Source organism: Arachis ipaensis, chromosome B3 (assembly GCF_059453495.1).
Source record: "Arachis ipaensis isolate K30076 ecotype BB chromosome B3, ASM5945349v1, whole genome shotgun sequence".
NCBI lineage: Eukaryota > Viridiplantae > Streptophyta > Magnoliopsida > Fabales > Fabaceae > Arachis > Arachis ipaensis.
Genome location: NC_142438.1, coordinates 129,620,765 through 129,644,838, shown reverse-complemented (window position 1 = coordinate 129,644,838; position 24,074 = coordinate 129,620,765). Strand labels below are relative to the sequence as shown.

The 24,074-nt window shown below is 37.0% G+C and overlaps 3 protein-coding genes across 7 annotated transcripts; 1 reads left to right on the top strand and 2 right to left on the bottom strand.

Moving 5' to 3' along the window:
* Nucleotides 1-9,978: 9,978 nt before the first annotated feature.
* LOC107633674 (uncharacterized) lies at nt 9,979-11,307 on the bottom strand. Its single transcript, XM_016337279.3, has one exon. The coding sequence runs from the start codon at nt 11,296-11,298 to the stop codon at nt 9,979-9,981; it is 1,320 nt and encodes a 439-aa protein (XP_016192765.1). The 5' UTR covers nt 11,299-11,307.
* Nucleotides 11,308-12,214: 907 nt separating this feature from the next.
* PNSL4 (FK506-binding protein 16-2) lies at nt 12,215-15,190 on the top strand. Of its 4 annotated transcripts, none has more exons than XM_016334444.3 (7): nt 12,215-12,371; nt 12,666-13,081; nt 13,190-13,282; nt 13,425-13,485; nt 13,573-13,641; nt 13,774-13,907; nt 14,177-14,416. In XM_016334444.3, the coding sequence occupies exons 2-6, from the start codon at nt 12,758-12,760 to the stop codon at nt 13,851-13,853; spliced, it is 627 nt and encodes a 208-aa protein (XP_016189930.1). In that variant the 5' UTR covers nt 12,215-12,371; nt 12,666-12,757; the 3' UTR covers nt 13,854-13,907; nt 14,177-14,416. The 4 variants fall into 4 exon arrangements, with proteins under 4 accessions (XP_016189930.1, XP_088365298.1, XP_020975043.1 ...); XM_088509172.1 differs by lacking the exon at nt 12,215-12,371 and adding an exon at nt 12,526-12,567; XM_021119384.2 differs by lacking the exons at nt 12,215-12,371; nt 14,177-14,416 and adding an exon at nt 14,999-15,190 and having other exon boundaries at nt 12,661-13,081.
* On the bottom strand, nt 14,894-16,110 carry LOC107631113 (Heavy metal transport/detoxification superfamily protein). 2 transcript variants are annotated; one of them, XM_016334445.3, is made up of 3 exons: nt 15,967-16,110; nt 15,616-15,784; nt 14,894-15,545 (listed from the first exon to the last, which is right to left on the bottom strand). In XM_016334445.3, exons 1-3 carry the CDS (start codon nt 16,039-16,041, stop codon nt 15,247-15,249), a joined length of 543 nt encoding a protein of 180 aa, XP_016189931.1. In that variant the 5' UTR covers nt 16,042-16,110; the 3' UTR covers nt 14,894-15,246. The 2 variants fall into 2 exon arrangements, with proteins under 2 accessions (XP_016189931.1, XP_020975045.1); XM_021119386.2 differs by having other exon boundaries at nt 15,927-16,005.
* Between the last annotated feature and the right edge of the window lie 7,964 nt (nt 16,111-24,074).

The window sequence follows — 24,074 nt, the reverse complement described above, 5'->3', positions numbered from 1 at the left end:
TTTACTTTTCCTTTTCAATTTTTTGTTCCTCTACCTTTGCTTTCTTAGTTTAGCATTTTAATCCTTGTATTTGTTTACTTTGTTGTTAATGCATTCTTGTTTCTTCTTTTTTTCTTTTAATGCAATTTATGTTTCCATGTCTTTTATTGCTTTCTTGAGTTGTTGTTGTTAATTTCCTTGCAATTGGTAGTGTAGATTTACTTTTGTTGTAATTTTATCTTGCTTTCCTTTTATGCCTCCCAAGTGTTTGATAAAATGCTTGGAAGGATGTTAGAGTAGATTTTGGTATTCTTGGCTTGGGATGGTAACTTAGGTGAAATTGAGTTACTAATGTCCAAGTCTTGATAATTGGTGTCCATTGACTCTAGCTCTCACTAAGTTAATTAGTGAGCGGTTAGGACTTATGGATTAGGATTGGTGTAACTCATTTGACTTTCCTTCACTTGTTAGAGGATGACTTAATGAGATTGATCCTTACAATTATCATGTTGTGGTTAGTAACAAGGATAAAGATCCTTAACCATCAACCCTTGCTAAGACCTTTTTATTATTTGAGTTCATTTACTTTCTTGCAATTTATCTTTCATGTCCCTTATCCAAAACCCCAAAATATACTATCCATAACCAATAACAAGAACACTTCCCTGCAATTCCTTTGAGAGACGACCCGAGGTTTGAATACTTCGGTTATTTTTATTGGGGTTGTACTTGTGACAAACAAATTTTTGATTGAGGAATTGTTTGTTGGTTTAGAACTATACTTGCAACGAGATTTTATTTGTGAAATTCTTTACCGACACGCAATTTTCGTTCATCAGGGCAACCTCGCATTCTCTGTGGAGCGATCAATTTCTGATATCTGAGCTTGCGGATCGTGTATCCCAATATCCTGGAGATATGGGCCTCACACGTCGGACCGGAGTCGAGGGGATGGACAAGTTTATTCAGGTTGGATTTTCTCTACTCCCTTTTTTCGTCCCTGTATGGTTTTTTGATCGGTTTTGTTGTTGTCTCTGTAGATTGTTGCTTCTCGACTGTTACGTGTTGGTCGAGCTACTGAGTTGTTGGGTTCGGAGCAACAGGTAGTGGTGGAAAAGGCGTCGTCTCTTGAGCGTTTGCTGAAAGAAAGGAAGAGGTTGTCGTTGACGTGACCGCGAAGATGAAGGAGAAAGAGGTTGAAGTTGGCCGCCTCCAAGAACAAATTAGATTACTGCAAGCTGAAGTTAAGGAGAATGATAAGACCAAGGGTGAAATGACTGCTCGTCTTAACGAGCTTGAGGAGGAGAAGATGTATATGTTCATGGCTGGGTTTGATCGTGCCGTCAGCCAAGTCACATTGTTTTCGCCGAATTTTGATGTAAGGAAACTCAATGTGGCAAAGATTGTTGTTAATGGTGAACTTGCTGATGATGAGGCTGGCGAGGAGCAGGCTGAGAGCATTCCTCCTCCTTCTTAGAAAATATTTGTACTTTTAATTGTGTTTGTATCTGGTTTTCGGTTTGATAAGAATGTTTTGGATTGTGTTGCCTGACTATTTTGGTGTCGGTTTTAACTGCTTATGATATTTTATGAAAACTCTTATGTGTATGAATGTTAATTCTAGCTTTTGTTTGCTAGTTAGATAATAGATGTTGATTTTGGTAATAGCTTTGAATAGGTTTGTATCTTTGGTTGATGATATTCTGAATTGGTGTTTCCGACTTATGTGGTTGGTTCGATTTCTTAGATGGTCGCGATTTCTGTCCTGATTTGCCAATTTGACTAATATGCATTTAGTATTGTTTGAAGTATATATAGTTGAGCATAATGTGAAATTCATTGATATACGAATCAGTCGTTTAAGGAAGGTATGAAGTGGTCGGCCAAGTTAAAACCTGTCCGAGTAAAACCCTCCTTAGGGATAAAACCTCGTGATCAGGAAAAAGAGTACCTGGCCATTTCATATTTACATAAGAATTCAACTGTAATAAATTTTTAAAGATGAAATGTTCCAAGTGTTAGGAAGGGGTGTTCCTTCTAGTGTTTCGAGGGAGTATGCTCCTTTTCTGATGACTTTGGAGACGCGGAAAGGACCCTCCCAGTTGGCAGCTAGTTTCCCGTGTCATGGTGGTTTTCGGACTTCTTCCATTTGTCATAGGACCAAGTCTCCCTCTTGTAATGTTCATGGTTTCACCTTTTTTTTTTGTACTGCTTTCGTATTGTCGCTTGCATGGCTTGCTGTCTTAGTTCGGTGAGGCTTCGTTCTTCGCTTATCAAATCGAGCTCTGTTGATCTGGCTTCCAAGTTGCCCAGCTCATCAAAGTATTCGGTCCGAGTGGACCCTTGGCTGATCTCTATGAGTATCATGCAGTCTGCACCATATACTAGTCGGAACGGGCTTTCATTTGTTGTTGTGTGGGGTGTTGTGTTATAACTCCACAATACTTCTGGTATGAGCTCGGCCCATCATCCCTTAGCATCTGTTAATTTCTTTTTTAAGGCCTACAAGATAACTTTGTTAGCTGCCTCCGCGAGCCCATTGGTTTGTGGGTGTTCGACAGAGGAAAAACGGTGCTTAATATGTAGGTCGGTTAGATACGACACGATCTTTTTATCCGTAAACTGTCTGCCGTTATCAGATACGATTTTCCTAGGTAAACCAAATCTACATATAATTGATTTCCAAATGAAATTTTATACCTTTTCGGGTGTAATTTTCACAAGAGGTTGTACTTCTATCCATTTTGTGAAATAGTCGACAGCTACTAGAAGGAATTTTACCTGTCCTGTTGAGATTGGGAATGGTCTGAGTATGTCCATGCCCCACTTGTGGAACGGCCAGCTGACATCTGAGGTATGTAATAGCTCGGCTGGGTCGTGGATGAGCGGTGCGCATCTTTGACATGCATCGCAGTTTTGTACCTTATCTCTGCAATCTTTTCTCAATGTTGGCCAGAAATATCCTGCTCGGAGTATTCTTGTAGCTAGGCTCCTACTTCCCGTGTGGTGTCCGCAGATTCCATCATGTAGCTCGTCCATGGTGATTTCTGCTTCTGTTCGACCGAGGCATTTCAGAAGAGGTCGGAAAATACCTCGTCTGTATAGGTCGGCCCCTAATAAGGTGTACTGGTTTGCTTTGTATCTGAAAGTCCTTAGGTTTTCACCTTCTGGTATTTCTCCGCTTTTTAAGTAGCAAATGAATGTGCTTCGCCAATCTTCTTCCTGTGACACGCTCAAAACAAATTTTGCATCTGAACTGGATTCCATTAGTGTAAGGTGATGCAGTTTGTCTGTTTGATCGGCTATCCTATATGTAGCTAATTTGGATAAAATGTCGGCCCTGCAGTTTTGTTCTTTAGGTATATGCAGTATTTCAATACTTTGAAAAAATTTCATTAGGGTTTTGACCGAGTTCAGATATTTTTCTAAAAGTGAATCTCGTACCTGAAAGTGACCGTTTACCTGTTCTACCACGAGGAGTGAGTCACAGTGTACTTTTAAGCTAGAGATCCCTACTTCCTTGGCTAACCTTAGGCCTGCTAGCAGAGCTTCATATTTGGCCTGGTTGTTGGTTGTTTCAAAAAGAAACTTGATTGACTATTCGGCTTGGACTCTATTGTCGTCTTTCAGGAGAATTCCTGCTCCACATCCATTTTCGTTTGATGCTCCGTCCACATATAATTCCCATGTTTTGATGTGCTCTTCTTTATCTGTGAATTTCGAAATGAAGTCGGCTAATTCTTGTGCTTTAGGCGATCCTTGTGATTGATATGACATGTCGAATTCAGAGAGCTCGATCGCCCATTTCCTCAACCATCCTGCTAAGTCCGGCTTCGATAGTATTTGTTGTAGAGGATGACCTATCCGAATTATAATTGGGTGTGTTTGAAAATAGTGCCTCAAACGCCGAGCAATGATTACTAGACCGAATGTCAGCTTTTCTATCATCGGGTATCTTGTCTCGGTATTTTATAAGACTTTGCTTACAAAATACACCGGGTGTTGTTCTTTTCATGTTTTTGCTACAAGCACAGAACTGATAGTGTTAGTGAAAATTGAAAGAAATAGAAAGAGTGGTTTAACTTGCTCCGGTTTCTTGAGTATAGGTGGTGACCCCAAGATATGTTTGAATTCGGAAAATGCTTTTTTGCAATCTTCTGTCCAAACGAATTTATCCGACTTCTTCATGGTTTTGAAGAAATTATAGGATCTGGTTGCTGCGGATGGCAGGAATCTGGACAGGGCTGCTAGGCAACCTGTAAGTCGTTGCACTTCTTTGAGCGTCTTTGGTGATTGCATGTTTAGGATTGCTTGACATTTGTCAGGGTTTGCTTCTATACCTCGGTTTGTCAACAAAAACTCGAGGAATTTGCCTTTCTGTACGCCAAATGCGCACTTTTCTGGGTTTAGTCTCATATTATAAGCTTGGAGTTGCTGAAAAATCTCCTGAAGGTCAGCTTGGTGCTGTTTCTCTGAGCTGGATTTGACGACCATATCATTGATGTATATTTCGATATTCCATCCGATTTGATTTTTAAATATTTTGTCCATCAATCTTTGATAAGTCGCTCCTACATTTTTTAGTCCAAAAGGCATTACCTTATAGCAAAAATTACCTTGGTCGGTTACAAACGCTGTCTTATCTTCATCATCTTAGTGCATTTGTATCTGGTTGTATCCAGAGTAAGCATCCATGAAACTTAGTACTTGGTATCCAGAGGTGTCGTCTACTAGTCTGTCAATGTTCGGCAACGGGTAGAAGTCCTTTGGGTAAGCCTTGTTTAGATCTATGAAGTCTAGACACATCCGCCATTTTCCCAAGCTTTTTCTAACCATAACCACGTTTGCTAGCCATGAGGAAAAGCGAATTTCTCGGATGAAACCTGCATCAAGTAATTTCTGTGTTTATACTGCTGTTGCAATTCTTCTTTTCGTGCCCAGGTTACGTTTCTTTTGTCTTATAGGTTAGGCATTAGGGTTGACCACTAATTTGTGGCATATGAAGTTCGGGTCGATCCCTAGCATGTCAGCAGGGGTCCAGGCGAATAGGTCGGCATTGGCCTTCAATATGCCTTCCAGGTGTTGTTTTGTTTCTGCAGAAAAAGCTGAACCGATGTTAGTATATTGATTTATTTCACCCAATTGTACCTTTTCTAGGTCGTCCATTGGGAAGGGGCGACTGTTGTTGTCCCTGGGGTCCATTTCAGCCAGGGTAGGAATGCTTTCCGAGTTGTATATGGAATGGATTCTTGGAATGGCCTCCTTTGTGATTTTCTTCAAACTCGCGTTGTAGCATTGTCTGGCTTTCTTATGGTCAGCATGGACCATCGCCACTGTGTTATCCTACAAAGAAAACTTGACACATAGATGAATGGTAGAGACAATAGCTCCAAAAGAGTTAAGGGACTGGCGTCCTAAAATGATATTGTAAGGACTAACACAATCGACTACTAGAAACTGGATGTCTAGTGTTTTGGAATTTGGGGATTCTCCCAGTGTTGTTCTTAACCATACATAACCTGATATAGGGACTCTTTCATCTGAGAACCCTGCCAAATCTCCTACTGATGGTTGCAATTCCTTGTTGTTTAGCTGCATCTTTTTTAATGTGGAGTAGAATAGGACATCGGCACTGCTTCCTGGATCGAACAGGACCTTCTTTACGGTTAGTTCTCCTATGTGAACTGAGATCACCACTGGGTCGTCTAAATTTGGCGTCTGTGATTTAAAGTTGTCAGTATTGAAACTAATGTGGGCGACTGAGGTCGGGACTAGTGGATTTTGGTGAGACCCTTCCACTATCATCATAGTCCGATAATTTCTTTTCCTGGCTGTGTTAGTGATTCCTCCTCCGGCGAAACCACCTGATATGTAGTTTATGACTCCCTTGCAGGCAGGGGTCTCTACCAGGCCACGCCATGTTCTTTTTTCTTTGTGATCCGAGGCATACTTCGGCTTGTCCATGTCCTGGGTTGGCTCCTTCCGATTTCTGGAGCTAACGTATTTGTCCAGTAGTCCCTGTCTTGCTAACCTCTCCAGTAGGTCTTTAGCTACTACGCATTCATCAATGGTGTGACCGAACTTTTGGTGGAATGCACAATGTTTGCGTTTGTCTACGTATTTCTGATCTTGGTATGTTCCTGCCTTGATTAGTGGCTTTATGAGTCTGTTGTGCAGTATCTCTTTAATGATGTCTTCTCTTCTGGTATTAAACCTGGTATACGAATCAAATTTCGGAGTTAATTTAAAAGGTTTTTTGGAATCTTTGTTATGGGACATGTTCGGCTTGTCTTCTTCCTTTCGTGATGGTAGCCTCTCGTTCCTTCGTGTTTCACGTAATTCCTCTATTTCGATTTGTCCAGTGGCTTTGTCTCAGAACTCCTCTAATATTTTTGGTTTCGCCACAGCTATAGCTTCCTAGAATTTTCCATGTCAGAGGCCGCTCTTGATGGCATGCAGCTGTACTTCTGGATTAAGGTCAGGAATTTTCATGGCTGTTGTTGTGAAGCGTGTCATGTAATCCTTTAGGCTTTCATGCTGCCCTTGTTCAATTGTGCTGAGGTAGTCTGAGTCTCTCACATAGATTTTAGACGCTGCGAAATGATTGATGAACATCTTGGTGAACTCGTCAAAGTTGGTTATGGATCCTGCAGGCAGATTAAAAAACCATAATAAAGCAGCTCCATCTAAAAAAGTTGGAAAGGATCGGCATAGGATGGGATCGGAGTCGCTATTGAGGAACATCATGGACTCGAATTCCGTGACATGAACTTTAGGATCTCCGATCCCCTTATATGGTATTAGGGTCATAGGGAGTGTAAAATTCTTAGGCATTTTGAAATTCATTATCTCCTCGGAAAACAGGTTGGTTCGTCGTCTTTCGGTTTTGGGGGTGTTTCTCCTGTCTTTGCGTTGGACTCTGACTGATGCTCTTCGTGTTGATCAGCGTTTGTTTTTTTGCTGTCGACTTTCCGTTTCCCGTTATTTTGCATTGCTGCTAATAGTTCGGCCATCCACTGATTTTCTGCTAGGAGAGCGGCGTTAGCAGCCATGAGGTCGGCATTGGTTTAAGGAGGTTGCTGGGTCTCCGAGTGATCAGTCATGCTTCCCTTTCTGCAAAGAAAAAAGGGGTCCAAAGCAGATATGGATGGGTTATAAAAATTAAAATATCAGGATGGGGCGAAGTTAAACTTTCCGGCCCCACGGTGGGCGCCAAATATTCTTGCAAGGATACTCTTTCCGAGCTATACGTCAGTTCCTTGTTGATCTTGGTATACTTGATAGCTTTAGCTGGATCAGGAATATCCTCGTGAACTCGGACCCGAGCGTAGTACCTGCAAAAAGGACTCCGATGCCCAAGTCAATAAAGGAATGATTTAAATTAAAAGCGTGTGTATGAGTGCGTATACTGTTCCGTAGTATGTTGTGAGACGAATTATTTGTGTCTTTTATCATTGACACCATGCTAGTTTTATAACTTGGTGTTGAGTTTAACAATTTGTTTCGTCCAAGATTCTGGTGACTAATTTTCTTTTGAGATTGTGGGAGCGTTCTATTGAGATAGAGCTGTTGTACCGAGGTATGATTCGATTTTATCCGAAATCTTAGAAGTACGGTACAGAATCCATTTAGAATATTCCTGTCTTTCCATATAGAAAGTTGTACAAGGGATAAAGAGAAATAAGAATAAAGAATCCCATTTTGAAAGTTTCATTTAAAGTCCGGACACCAATTAAGTCTAAAATGAGCGAAATTTTATGACTTTTGCTAAGTGGTAAATGGAAAGTGGAAACTAACTAATTCAAGTAGTCATCGTCCAAAGTAAAAGCATATCTGTCGGCTGGAGTTTTTTTTTTTTTTTTTTTTTAAGAAAAACTGTCCTACGCAGTCAATGCTTTACAGATGGATAGAATTAAGGGTATACATGGATTGGATCCGATTCGCATATCCGCGGTGTTTATTCGAATTCGATTTGAAAATTGCGGATATAGATCTGATTCACAAGGCTTTCATCATATCCGATCCGATCCACACATTAGTAAGATCAGATTGCGGATTTTGTGTAGGTATCCATATATCCGATCCGCATATTCGCGTATCCGCAAAAATAAAGAAATAAATAAGTAAATATTTTTTTATGTTTTATTTCAACTAATAATTATCATATATGTTATATTATTTTAATTTATTATTTAAGAAAAATATGTTTAATATTATTTTAAGAGTAAACATATTTAAAAGAATAGAAAAAATAGTTTTTATTGATATTTTTTTAATAAAAATAAGCTTTTAAAAATATTTTTGTGTTTTGCGGATATATCCGATATCCAATCCGATCTAAGCTTAAAAATTACGGATATTTAATCCGATTTGATCCGATAATTTTAGTGCTGATCAGCTCGAAATTTTGACAATATCCAATCTGATTTAATCCGCATTCACCCTCGATAGAATCACTTAATCAGAATGAATAAGAATAGAAGAACCATTTTTTTTGGGGTCAGATAGAAGAACGATTCTGAACCACCCCCCATCCCCCACAAAAAACCACCAAAAAAGTTCAAAGGCACGCCAACAAATAAGTGTAGAAGAACGATAAATTCATGGATCCATGGCCCATCAAGTATGTTTTTTGACGGTGAAAAGACAAAAGAGCCTTGTCCATAAAATGGGAATAATACTAATAAAAAAAAAAAAAAGGGAATAATGCCGGTCACCCAGACCAAGTCGATTACTGTAGTACTTGACATTGAAAATACGCTCGGGAATGGACCAGGCTCCTACCAGAACAAGAACAATAATTACAGAACTCTTCTTTGAGTGAACGACGTTGATGAATGAGATTTTTTTGAAATTTGCTCCATTAACCAGATAGTTTTTAAAAAATCATGTAATACTATATATATATATATATATATATTAACAATATAATTAAAACAAGAAGTAGAAATAGTCCTTAGAATTGTGTTGGTGTGGTTAAATATCAAGTAGAACTCAGAGATGTGAAATGAGTTTATACGCACGGTGTAGTACACTAACCAACTAACCGAATCCTGTTCCTTAACTAACTTTCTTGCTACAACGTAACTCCCTCTCAGATACTGCTAACACTAACTGAATGATAAGTGCGGCACATTTTCAGTTTTTCACCACAACCTGAAGATTTATGTTGTTTGGGGCCTGGCCTCGCTCTGTTTATTAACTCGAGAAAGGCAAAAGGAAAATCAAAGGAACAATTCTAAAAGGGGTATCGTATTACTGATTTACCATTTGACAAATAGATGATTGTCTTAATTTCCCAACGAGAAACCGAAGCATAGCTATACATGCACCTATTAATTATTGCAATGCCAACAAGAATTTATTTTGTAATACCACATTTTCTCAGTCGCAAAAATTATAATCATTGAAGATATCATAAATTATGATAGTTGACATAATACAGATTTTGAAATAAACAGTAAGTAAAATTAATTTAAATCTGGCTTCAGGACAAAATGATACTACATTATCATGCATGATTCTAGGAGCAACTATATAACATCTCATTACAAGGGAAGAAGGGCACAGGCAGCACTGCAATATAATGAGAGCAAATGAATAAAAGGGAGAAAACGTTTCTTGTTGGCAACACAAGATTTCCTGAATATGCATGTAGTATAGTCAAGAAAACAAAGATAATAACAATGAGCAGGTAAGGCAAGAAATCTCCAGAATCTGAAATTAAATCTGAATCAACAGCGTTTTATTCAAGGAACGTAACGTCATAACGAACATACCGAGGGCTCAAACTGATGAGCATTGGTTCCAATTCATTCCGAACCTGAACAAACTAAAATGAACTAAGCGACACTAGATGTATAGCTGTGAGCAAAGAAAAATGTCACAGACCAAATATACGAGTTTATTTCCTTTCACCAGAGAAACAAACAGGAAACCTACCTATCTTCAGCAATCTTCAGCACGCAGCTCACGATCATCATGACAATCACAGTAGTCTCACAGGCCGTGGTGGTCTTCTATCTCCACCATTGGCTTAACCTGAACCTGAGGCATTGGTGACACGCCACAGGCTCCGTGTCCATCAAGAATGGAACAGGTTCCTTCCGTAGTCTGAGTCTGACCACCAGAAGCAGCTGCATTATTCGCTCCTTCCGAAGCAGCTTCACCTCCTGATCCTAAGATACTGTCATAGGCCGCCGCTACCGGATTGATATGCGGAAAAGGCAAGTACACGCCGTGGATGACGATCTTGACGTTGCGTATGACGTCAGCAACCTTGACCCTGACGTAGTTGATTCTCATCGGCGCCATGGTAACTCCTCCACCGGAGGTTGTTATCAGCAACGGCTGGCCACGTTCCAAGGTTGGAAGAGCAGTTCCTACTGGAAGCTTCTCCAGATCTGCGATCGACAAGTAGTGGTTCGGCACGATGTGAAACCTCACGTTGCTGATGTACGAGTGCGAACCAGAGAAGATGGAGAGGTCATCCACGGCGAACACGGTCATGTTATTGAGAGTTACCAGCTCCGCGTACTTCACCTTCATAGCTAGCGCTAGGATGCTGAAGCCGTTGTTGCGGAGCCTGAGCATGGCGTCCCTGAGCATGAGGCGCATCACAGCTGGCTGAACGGTGGCACCGGGAGTTTGGAGATGCTGACCGGAGCGGTGATCCGGATGGAAGGGAAAGGAGAGCGACGTCATCCTCTCCACGTCGCAAGAAAACGGAGACAGAGGAGAGACGAAGCCTTGGAGACCGTGAACGACGATCATTCCGTTGTTGAAAAGATCCGGCTGCGTGATCTCTACGCCGCCGATGAAGACCTTGGAGGCTGTGGTGTTCGGTTGGATCGAATCGGAAGTGACGGTGATGCAGCGTCCAGGGCTCAAGGTTTCAATCTTGGTGCCGAAAGCGAGTCTGCGAAGGTAATCGATGGTGAACAGGCCTGGAACTATGTGCTCGCGGAGTAGGCTGGGAACGGAGCAAGAGAAGCATGTGCGGAGGGAGGAGTCGGAGGGAGCGAAGATAGTGGATGGACCGGTCCAGGCGGTGGAAGCGGTGGTGGCGGTGTCGGAGAGCGACGGCGCCGCCGTTGCTAGCTCGTGAAAACCGAGATGTGAGAGGATCGGAGGCAGCAGCGCCGTGTGAGAGAAGAACGAGTGTTCTTGGAGATCATTTGGAGTTGGCGGTGGCGTTGAGAGAGTTGAAGGCGTGAATGATGCTTCGAGTCCTTCAGTAGCAGTGACTTTGGCGCCGCAGAGCATAGCGGCGAAGGAGATTGCGAAGAACAGTGCGAATCGCTTGGAGGAGGTGTTCATGGCTGAGAGAGAAAGGTGATGAATGAATTTCTGAGGTGAGTGGTGGAGAGAGAGTAGTGATGAATCGAGTTTCAGAGTAAGTGAAAATGGAAAAAATGAAGCAAGCGAGAGGTGCAGAGGTATTTATACACGCGGGGAAATGTGATGGCGGGAAAAACGGTTATGAGATGATTGTTACTCGTTAGGGGAGTGTTGTAAGGCGTGCGTGTTTGTTACGCGATTGTTAGAACGTTCTCGAATCTCTGATATTTTAATTCTGTTGCATTCTTCCCTGCAAGATCACTAGCTCACTACTCCACAATTGTGAAATCAAGTGCATTACCCAAACCGAAAATGCCAAGTGCCTTCGATTTAAGTTTTCTACAATAAGATTGAAAACGGTGCTCCTTGTCAGATTAAATATACTCAAACATAAATATTATGGATTATTACAAGGCCACCTTATTACAACAATTACAATAATGTATACAGGATCCAAAATTAAATAAATTTGGTGAGATTCTATTTTTTTTTTAAATTATTTTAAGTGTAACCTTTATTATAAGTGCATGTAAATTTGGAGTTGGGAGTGTTATTACGTTGATAGAGATGTTCGTCATTTTACATTATACGGTCCTCCATTTTTCTTTTCTTTTTGAAAACGAAGTCTTGCATTCCCTTTCGTCTGCTAGCTGCTACTGTTGCCTTGGGTGTTACACTATTTTCGCATTCCCCCAACTTGCACCATATTAATTTTTCATAATAAAGCCACCAACTTAAAATTCTTTCATTTGTTAACTATAATTTGACATTTTTTGGGCAATTTTTTAATGGATTTCAGCGCATTTACATTGATGTAACATTGATTTATAAACAAGTAATATGACGGAATAAAACTGGATTAAGTATATTCAACAGTAGTAAACTGATTTGCATCAAGGGTAACTGATAGGTTTTTACTATTTTTTTTTTTTTAAATTATATTCATAATGTGGTGAATGGTCGTCAGGCTTTCGCTTTGATTTGAGAGCATATGCAGTGTGAAGCAAGCTCATTATAATTCTACTATGTAAATGTTCACCTGAGGAGCAGGAGTTAGTAATCCCTATTTATCAACAAAATTTATTATTTTTTATTTTAAATCATAAATTGTAATAATATTAAAAAATATCGATCTAAAATGTTAATTAATATTGATATATTCCTCGTAAATTAATTAGTATCTAACCTGGAAGATAACAGGAGAGTAGCAGTATTTGGTTTTCATTCCTGTTATCCTGTAGCTGTAGGGTGGGGAAAGATATTTTATATTATTTTCATAAATATTATTAGGTATTATTAGCCAATTATCCAAAAGCATTGGTGTGATATTTCATATTTGGTTTTAGGTGGACCCAGTCCCGGGTTTGATATCCTGAGGGAGCCATAGAAAAACTTGGAGGTGGAGGCTTCATCTTCACTAGCAGATAACTGTAACAAAATGGCACACTCACTTTCTTCCGTTGCAACGGGTCCCAAACTGGGGTTTTCTTACACTTGTCCATCTTGTATTTGGAAACCGAAGCCTAACCCCAAGGTTACTTGTTCAGCACATAAGAGTAATCCATTGGCTGGTATAGGAATTGGGATTGTAGCATCTTCGGTGGTGGCCTTAACGCCCTTCAATGCTGACGCCACCAGAATCGAATACTACGCCACCACGGCTGAGCCCTTGTGCGAGTACAACTACGTTAAGTCCGGCCTCGGTTACTGTGACATTCTCGAGGGCTTCGGCGATGAGGCCCCCCTCGGCGAGCTCATCAATGTTAGTTACTGCTACCCTGCCATGCCCTCACTTAGTTCGTTAATTAGTTACGGTTGTTACTTGTTATTGTTGTTGTTGCTGCTGAGGGAATGATACCCTGCGCTGCAGGTTCACTATACCGCAAGGTTCGGGGATGAGAGAGTGTTTGATAGCAGCTACAAACGTGGCAGACCTCTCACCATGCGCATTGGTGTTGGCAAGGCAAGTCAACTTTTTTTTTATCTTTTAGCCAAAGTTAAATTATTGATTTCACTATAAACATGGTTTAATTAATTAATTGCTGAGAGCTGAGTTGAGTTGGGACTTGGGACTAACTATTCAAGTATGTATTTGTCAAGTGCAGGTGATTAAGGGGCTAGATCAGGGAATTTTAGGTGGGGAAGGAGTGCCTCCAATGAGGATAGGTATGCAATATTTTGAGTTTCTTATTTCTTATATCTCACTTGCATCTTATCAATTTTCAATGATTTAATGATTTACTTTTTGTCCAGGTGGCAAACGCAAACTCAAGATCCCTCCAATGTTAGCTTATGGCCCTGAACCTGCTGGATGCTTCTCAGGTTATTTGTATTTCATTTCATCCCCTGGCTTACTTGTTTCAGAAAACGTTTTTGTTTTATTATACTTCATCTACATGAGATTTTTTGTGTTATTGATTGAGATTTTGACTTGGTTTGTCATTTTTTTGATAGGTGACTGCAACATACCCGGCAATGCAACTCTTCTATATGACATTAATTTTGTTGGTATTTATTCTGGTAATAGAAAGTGAAGGAAGTGGAAATTGATCAGATACATATATGCATACGAACTACACATGGATCCAGTGAGTTTCCTTCATCCTTTTAGAATACTAATTAACCTTTTAGATTTCTCATAAGAGAGTCATTGATAATTAACTGTGAGCGTATTGCTAATTGTCTAATTTTATCTTATAATAGCGTAAAACCTTTGAAACTATACATAAAAAATGGTGTTACTTCTCTGGCCTGGCCTATATCTAAAAAATAGGAATAGTTCTAATTTTCTGATAGTCAAGAGCAATGAAATGCCCCTTTTTTTTGGCTAGAGAATGTTGATCAAATTGTTTGGCAGAATCTCCTTCGTGATTCCAGCTACCTCAAGTTACTGTTCCTGGTTGGTGCTGTTGGACCCAACTGATCTCGATGCCCTTTTTTTGAGAGCAGCGAGCAATCTTTCAAGATGATATAGACTACACAAGTGGTGTATCTCTGCACATGACATATAATTTGAGAGAGAAAATTCATCAATTCTTCACATCTTGTCAATACTACTTAATATGCTTTTATGCATGGATGGAGCAAACCTTGAGTAGTTTTTTTTGCACATCTAAAATAGCTAATTATAAAATGATGTTGATGGGAGGCTGGTAATATAATAATAACGATGATGATGATAATAAACAATTAAACATCAACCGAGTAATTAATGCTGTCGGATTCTCCTTACTGGCCAGAGTTACACTTTGTTAGGATCTAGTAAAGGCTGAGGGAAATACAGAAAAGGCAAAGCAAAAAAAAGGTAAAGATGATTCCAACCTCACGTTGATTGAGAGAAAAGGATATGCCTTCCTTCTTCATTATTGTTCCAGTTCATTATGGAACCAAGATGGTTAGGATTTAGAAATTTAATTTCAAAGTATGAATGTTTTCTTGAACACGAGCCCCAATGCAGTATATCTTTCGGTGACAAGAGGGGCCGAATGCTCCAGAACTAGGCAGCAAGCAATCGTGCCTAGTACCCTAAATTGCATTTGTTATTGAGATTTTGGAGATTCAATCAGGAATTTGACTCGAATTTGCTATTTTTGACTTCAACTAAACATGCTTATTTTACCATTTCAACCCTGCTGGCCCAATCTATTTACAAGGAATGATTATTTTACACGCAAACCAGGTCCATTGCAGTTAGAAAAGAAGGCCATTACAACACAATAACAATCTCTTGACTTCAGATCAAGGCCCACCAGAGCTATCTACTGCAAGAAAAGTAATAGAGTGCACTGTGAACAGTTCAGGACCATTGTAGCGAAAATGAGGAAAGCACTGATCATAATTCACAACAACGTCTCTTGTCATTAAAAGAAAAGTGTACATACACTCGTCGAGAACAAAAATAAAAAGGAAAGAAGAAGTTATTTTTGTCTACATGATGGAGCAGGCATTAGGGTTGTCATCACTGAAGATGTTGATGTAAGGATCTTCATATGTTGCAACAGTTGCAGTGGCAGCAGTGGTCTCAAGTCTTCTAACATGGCCAGGAGGGGCCTTTTTGTCATAAGCATGAGCAGCATATGGCTGAGCCACCAAGTTGTAAGGCACATAAGGCCAAATCTCAGCTCTCTTCCCTGTTGACTTAGCCTTCTTCAGCACCTTGCTTGATTCCACATACCCAGTTACTGTCACCTTCTGCTGTTTACGGTTTATCTCCACTGACTTTACCCCTGCAATTCACAGTTTCATTTTGAATTGAACATGCAGTGGAAAACAAACAAAGAAAGAATGTAAACTCACCACTCATTGAAGAGAGGGCTTTCTTGACCTTGAGCTCACATCCATCACAGTCCATTCTCACCTTAAGCTCCACTGTCTGCAACTGCTTCTTCTTCTTCTTGTGGTGGTGCTGGCTACTGCTCACTAGATCAGACAAGTACTCCAGAGTTCCAGAAACTCCCATTTCTCTCTGTTTATTTACAACTCAAATATGAGCATATATGATCACAGTTAATAACTAGAGAAAAGAGGGGAAGTAAAGGGGGTGTGGTGTGGCAGGATACAGGGTAGCATATATATACTATATTGAAAACAGAAAGGTTACAACTTACAAGGAACTTTCTTCAAGGAAAAAATGGATTCCTTCCTTACCTTGTAATAATGGTTGCTGCTCTCTGCTCTATGAAGAAGTTGTTTATTTTGTTTGAGATCTTTAAGACAGGACATACTTATAGACGAGTTTCATCAGATTCAAACAGAGGAAAGGTCGTGTGGCCCCCACCCAACACCAGTAAACTTAAGTGCCTTCTCATTTTGCTTTTCAGATCATATTAAACACCATAACATAAATAGTAGTATTACAATTTTGATAACAGACCTTTTTATTTGTCAAATGTTTTTTAAGGTGGTGATTCAGTCCACAAGACTTTTAACAGTTTCACTTCACAGTATAAACAGAGAAACGTCCAGCCTTAATCCTGTGACAATTTATCATAATTTTCTACTGTTTTAAGAAATGAAGAATTTTGATTTAAAATATTAAATTTTTGAGTAATTTGATAAATGACTGGTGGAATGAAGATAAATCGCTCATTTATAGAAAGAATAAAAGTTAGTGATTAAATTTTTAAAGTAGTCATTTATATTCATGTGTTTAGCGTGAAAAATCAGAACTAACTCAACATTTCGTTTATTGACTCAATGCCAAAAAAGATCCAAAGATTAATATGGTGTCTAAGGTTGGACTCAAAGACTAGTACAATAATTTAAATCTAATGGACTAAAATAGTAAAAATCGTAATTTTAAAGACTACGGTCGAGATTTAATCAAAAGTTAGTATAAAATAATTATTTTAAAAATACTTAATGAACTTATAGTTTCTTATATGCACGTATAGAAACTTGTTGTTGGGATATAAAAGGTTTTTTATTAATAGATAAATTATATTATCAAGTTGAAGCAGATAAGAAAGAAAAAGTTATTGTCTTTGGAGATTAGTAGTTATACCACCAGGTCCGAGTAGATAAGTTTATGTTTATTATATTGTTTATGTCCACTTGGGTTTGATCTAATTTATATATATATATGTAGAAAAAAGACACTAACAAAAGTACTCATAATAAGTAAATGACTACGCACATGTAAGTATAAATATATTGCATGCATGTCCATATCAACCTAATTAGTTTACATAGAAAAAAAGGTTGAGATTCGTTAATTTTAAACTAGTTAACCAAAAATCATGATCAACAAAGTAATCTGAGAACTTCATACATGCCTTTTTCTTCTTTCTTTCTTTTTTTAACAGGTAATCTTTTATCATAAATTATTGTAAAGAGCATAAAAAATACTTACAAATAGAGCTCATATAAAAATATATAATTATGTCAAGGGTAATTGAAACGCTTCATTGCGCAAAAAGTGTAAATCAGTAAGTCCTTTTTCCATGGAAAAATTGTCAAACTATGAAGCCTTTTTAATACAATTATGGACCCGCGTGTCCCTTTTTATTTCGTTTCTTTTCATATTTTTTCCTTCCCTACCTTGATTTTAAACAACGAACCTTCTAATTTTAATTTCACTCCAAACACACCTTATAACATGTTGATAACTAAGAAGATAATTCAAGTGCCAAAACACCTTTTCATGAAGTGAAATTCAACGGTTAGAGAAAATGATTTTTATATCCCTATATGTTTCCCGCGCAAACCCCTTTAATAAAGAATGTTTTGTACCAATAATTGGTGCAAATAAAATTTAAAAACAAAATTGTACCAATATTACAACTTCGCAAAATTTTGTTTATGTAACGAATTTGGTTCATCAGTGACAGAAGGCTGAAGCTACGAACGCGTTTGGTTGGAACATTCACAAGCACAGCTGTGTAAGGAGTTGGTGCATGTGTAATGTTGAATTGGGACAAAAATGAGTATTTAGTTTTTGTTAATGCGTATTTTAATACAAGAATCAAAGGAAGACCACGGTTTTCGAAGCTTCTTTCAGTTCTTTGATCCACCATCTCAAAGCCATTTTTTTTTTAATTGGAGATCCAAGAGAAAGAGGACAACCTATATACGTTGTTTGATTACTAGCTAGCATTATCCAAAAGGAACAATTTCTTAGCTTACATATAATTTTTGGCGTTAATAATTCTACTAAATAATTACATTAAATCAGTGATTGTTGTTTTAAATGGGAACCGTATGCTTACCAAAACAAAAACAAAGAGGAATTCGAGTCAGACTTAGTTTTCCAGATATTTTTCAGAACCACTGCAAATTTGTAAACATTTCCTTTGTTTTTATTTATTTTTTGTTGTTGAAAACAGGGGCTAATTTTTTTTAATATTGGTAAAAAATATGTGTTACACACTTACACCAAATTATTTTACTTCATGTGAATTTTACTTTGCTATAGAAAATTTGTTTTACTTTTCAGAAGATATTGATGTTTTGTCTAAAAAATGGTTTAATTAATTAAAAAAAATGTCATTGACATTTTTACTAATTTTTTTTAATTTTAAAATTATTAAAGTATAAAATGCAGTGTCGTTTTATTTTTATATATATTTTTTAATTATTAAAATAGAAAATGGCGTTTTTTAGTTTTTGAAAATAGAAAACAGCGTCGCCAATTAAAGTTACGATGTTTCCACAGTTTAACACAACACATTTTTTTGGTGACTTTTTAATACAACACATATAATGACTTTTTAATTTGAGTAAGATTTTTATATGAAAATTCATGTAAATTGTCTTTTTTGTTATCAGCTATCGGTTTAGTGCACGTTTGGGCGTTATTATTTTGTTAAAAAAAGCTTTTTTTTAATAAAAAAATCTTTTTTTTTTATTTTTTAACGTGTTTGGCAAATTTCTAGTAGTAAAAGTAAAAACACTAGTAAAATAAAAAAAAGATCTTTTTGAGAAGCTTTTACATATTTTTTTAAAAGATCTTTTTTTCTTAAAAAAAATTGTTTTTCGTGTAATAAATGAACAAAAAAGTACTTTTATATTATTATACTCAAACATAATTGATACATAAAAAGATTTTTTTACATGAGATATTCAAATATAAAATTACTTTTACTTCTCTATAAGATCTTTTAAAAAAAGATAACTCAAAAAAAATATTTTCTTAAAAGTTCACCCAAACAAACCCTTAATCATGTCTCAAATAATGTAGTTGCGCGCGTCTAAAAGAAGAGTACTGGTGGTAGCAACAAAAGCAAGGAGAATAATAAAGAAAAGAAAAGAAAAGAAAATTGTTAATTTAACTAATTTCCTAGGTACGTTCCTTATACTACCTACTAGCTAGCTACTTTATTTTATGTTCGCCATACAAGTATATTATTTTGAGAAAGGAGGAATTCTTTTGCTACTTATGATTTTTTTTTTCTTTGTCTAAATGGTTTAAAAGTAAAAATAAAAAAAGTAAAATTAATTATTCTTTTATTTTTAAATTTTATATTTAAAATTTAAACACCATAAAAAGAATTTTTGAAAAATAATATCTAAAGTATTTTTTAGGGATAAGTATTGTTTTGATCCCTCACGTTGAGGGTCGGAATCGAAACCGTCCCCAACGTAATTTCCGATTTAAAATCATACTTAACGTTTTTTTCATATTAAAATCGTCCTTTTAATATATTTTTTTGACAAAAATACCCTTACTACTACCAACACAATTACCTCCTCCACCAGCACCACCACCACAACCACCACCAGCACCAGCACCACCACCACAACCACCACCAGCACCACCACTAACACCAACACCAACACCAACACCAACACTAACAACCACAACCACAACCACAACCACAGCCACCACCACCACCACCAAGACCACCACCAAGAAAGCAGGAAACAACACCAAACAGAAATAGAAACAACACCAAACAGAAACAGAAAGCAAGAAAGCAGAAACAAGGCGTGAGGCGGAGGCGGCGATGCGTGAGGCGGCAGAAGCGACGCCTACTCCGACGGCAGTGGCTCGCCGTCCCCTCCCCCCTTTCCCCTTCCCCCTCCTCCTCCCCCTCTTCCCTTCCCCCCACCCCGCGTCCTTTCCCCCTTCCCCCTTCGCCACCGCCGTCCCCCTCCCCCCTTTCCCCTTCCCCCACTCCGAACCTGCGTCCCCTTCATTTTCTTCCTCTTCTTCTCCGGCTTCTTCCACTTCCCCTCCTCCCTCTCTTCGCCGCCGGCGCCGTCCCCCCATCCCCCCCCCTTCCCCCTTTCCCTCCCATCCCCTTTCGTATACCCTTTTCTTCCCCCCTCCCCAACCAACGCATTTTCTTTTTTTTTTTATAATTTTTTTTATTATAGGAGTAGTTTAGGAATAAATTAAAAAAATTTATTAGAAATGACGATTTTAAATTCAAATACGACTTTAAGGATGATTTTAAATCAAAATATATACCAGGGACGAATTCGATCCTACCCTCAATGTAAGGGACCAAAACAATATTTATCCCTATTTTTTATATAAATTTGTATATATTTTTTAATATCAAAAATATTTTTTATTCTTTATTAATTACATTTAATATTAAAATAAAACAGGAAATATCCAAAAATAATATACACAAATATAGTACATATAAACTACTCTATTATTTTTTCCCAATATTCAGGTCGCTGGACACATAGCATCATTGAATGCCTGTCTCTTAAACTTCGGAGTGGATACCATACATTGATGACAAATAATAATTGCTATAATAAACTTGAATTTGGATCCTCAAAATTTTAAATTTGTATTTTAGAGGATAAAGTGTGATCTTCTATTCTTGAATAATTTCTCTCTCATATTTATTCTTGGTCCCACTTATAAAATAAATGGTGAGAAATCACACTTTACTCTCTAAAATAAAATTCACTTAGGAAAGTGGATTTAATGGTTCTTGTAAATTTGAAAATCAATATAATAGATCAAAATCAATCACTAAAATTAATTATTAATATAAAATATATATTAAAATATAAAATATATATTATTAAAAATAAATTAAATTATATATTTATCAATATAAAAATATATAATAACTAATTTTAATATATAAATATTCAACCATCTCAAAAATTTAACTTCCATTCAATTATCCAAACTTATTTTTTTAATGGATTTCCGTTACGTATTATGCATTATTATGGGTTATTAGAGTGTATCATTATGGGTTATTAGAGTGTATCGTATTAATATGGAATTAATTTTCTTTTAAACAATAATATACAAATCGAAGAGTAGTATTTGTAAGAAAGAAAAAATTTAGCCTATGATTTATGCCTAAACTTAATTGATGAATAAATCAGACTCTAAAATATTGTGTGTGCAAAATTTTTTTTTGTCAAATGTATAGCAAATCGAAAGGTAAATTTTATAGTTAAAAAAAAAAAATTTTAAAAATCCAAATCAGTGGATCAAAATTGAGGATTAAAAAAAACTAGCTTTCAATTTGTGTTATACTAAATCAGACTCTTCGATTTATTACCGTCCGTCTTCTTGAATAACACTCAAAATTCTAATAATGGGTAGATAACACATTAATTTTTTCAATATCAAAATTAAAAAATGAATTATCCGCGTCCAAGCATATATATATCGTATGGTGGCCACTATGGCCTATTATATCTACCTGACTCGGCCAATTCTACAAAAGTGTTATACACACTATAGAAATTGTTGCCTCTACCTAAAAGACGATCAATATATTTACATATATAGTGGGTGCATATATATGGACAAAGCCATCAGTAGTATAAACCTTTATGGAATTTGGAGTTAATTCTAATCTTTTTTGATGTGTTGGAGTTAATACTAACGCAATACAACAAAATTAATTAGTACAATAATGGCCATTGTTAAACGCTATTGGTTTTAAAAAAAAGCAGGTCGAAATGGACATATATAATTATTAGGACCATGCGTCACCCTTAGAGGTTAGAGAATTCTTCAAATAGCCACAATGAGGTCACAAATTGATCGAGATGGCCGACGTACGTGTATTAAGATTTAATTGAATGTTAAATAAAATGCTAAACATACAATTTGTGTTATGCAAGTTGCTACTTCTATAAGCTAGAAATTAACATGGCCTATTCTGGATAAGAGTGAATGACCAATGAGTTATCTACTCAATAAAAAGATAAATAATAAGTTATTTCTGCTTCTTGATGAAAAAATTTGAGCTGTTTGTTATAATCTATTTTTAATATATAAAAGTAGGTACATAAATTTATTTATATTGTTTTTAAGTTATTTCTCTTCTTCTACTAACGTCATGTCAGCACCAACGCTTACTTGGCAAAATTTTAGAATCCACCACTCAAATCTTGTCAAATTAATTTTTATTTTCACATAAAAAAAAACACAAAAAATAATTAAAAAACACAATAAAAACTAATAAATTAACTTTTTCCAAATCAATCCTTATTTCTAAAACAACAAAAACACAAATTAACATTTACCCCACAAAAGCTCTCAAAACCAAAGAGCTTATTACCTTTCTCAAACCCTCGTCCTCTTAGCACCTCTCTGTACTAAGATCCTATTTCTTCTATCCTCTTCCGGTCCCATCCTATTTCCTCCATTCTCTTTCGGTCCCATAAGCCATTGTTTTTTCCTCAAAATAAATTATACATTGCGATGTCCATCTTCGGTGGAACCGCATTGCATAAATTGCAGAAACCAAGGCAAACTCCATTCCTCCTCTTGCGGTTTCTTTGCCAGAGCTCGATTTTGGGTCTCAGACCAACGTCACTATTCGGCGCCGCCAACGTAGAAAATTTGTCTCAGGTATCTTCCTAAAGATTTTCAACTTTGTCGTTTACTCTTCTCATTGTTCAATATCATTTTCAATAGCCCTATTTATTTGTTATAAATAATAACATTTTAATTGTGAACTCATTGCAAGTAGCACAAATTTATGTATTCCTCTTTTGTAAACGGTTCTCTAGAGCTCGATTCTGGGTCTCAGACCAACGTCACCATTCGGCGCCGCCAACGTAGGAAATTTGTCTCAAGTATCTTCCTAAAGATTTTTAACTTTGCCGTTTACTCTTCTCATTGTTCAATATCATTTTCAATAGCCCTATTTATTTGCTATAAATAATAACATTTTAATTGTGAACTCATTGCAAGTAGCACAAGTTTATGTATTCCTTTTTGTAAATGGTTCTGTCCAACACTCACAACCAAAATTAATGTGCAGTTAAAATTATTGCTCCCTATATACTATCGATTGCAATATTTCATCATCAAATTATAAATTGTTATTTTACATGTGGAGTACTTCTTCCACAATTTACATTTACGTGTTAATCTTTTTCAAATTGTTATTTTCACATAAAAAAAACACAAAAAACAATTAAAAAACACAATAAAAACCAACAAATTAACTTTTTCCAAATCAATCCTTATTTCTAAAACAACAAAAATACAAATTAACATTTACCCCACAAAAAGCTCTCAAAACCAAAGAGCTTATTACCTTTCTCAAACCCTCACCCTCTTAGCACCTCTCCGTACCAAGATCCTATTTCCTCCATCCTCTTTCGATCCCATCCTATTTCCTCCATCATCTTCCGGTCCCATGAGCCATTGTTTTTTCCTCAAAATAAATTGTACATCGCGATATCCATCTCCGGTGGAGCCGCATTGCATAAATTGCAGAAACCAAGGCAAACTCCATTCCTCCTCTTGTGGTTTTCCTGCCAGAGCTCGATTCTGGGTCTCAGACCAACGTCACCGTTCGGCGCCGCCATCGTAGGAAATTTGTCTCAGGTATCTTCCTAAAGATTTTCAACTTTGCCGTTTACTCCTCTCATTATTCAATATCATTTTCAATAACCCTATTTATTTGTTATAAATAATAACATTTTAATTGTGAACTCATTGCAAGTAGCACAAGTTTATGTATTCCTCTTTTGTAAACGGTTCTCCAGAGCTCGATTCTGGGTCTCAGACTAACGTCACCATTCGGCGCCGCCAACGTAGGAAATTTGTCTCAGGTATCTTCCTAAAGATTTTCAACTTTGCCGTTTACTCTTCTCATTGTTCAATATCATTTTCAATAGCCCTATTTATTTGCTATAAATAATAACATTTTAATTGTGAACTCATTGCAAGTAGCACACATTTATGTATTCCTCTTTTGTAAACGGTTCTGTCCAACACTCACAACTAAAATTAATGTGCAGTTAAAATTATTGCTCCCTATATACTATCGATTGCAATATTTCATCATCAAATTATAAATTGTTAT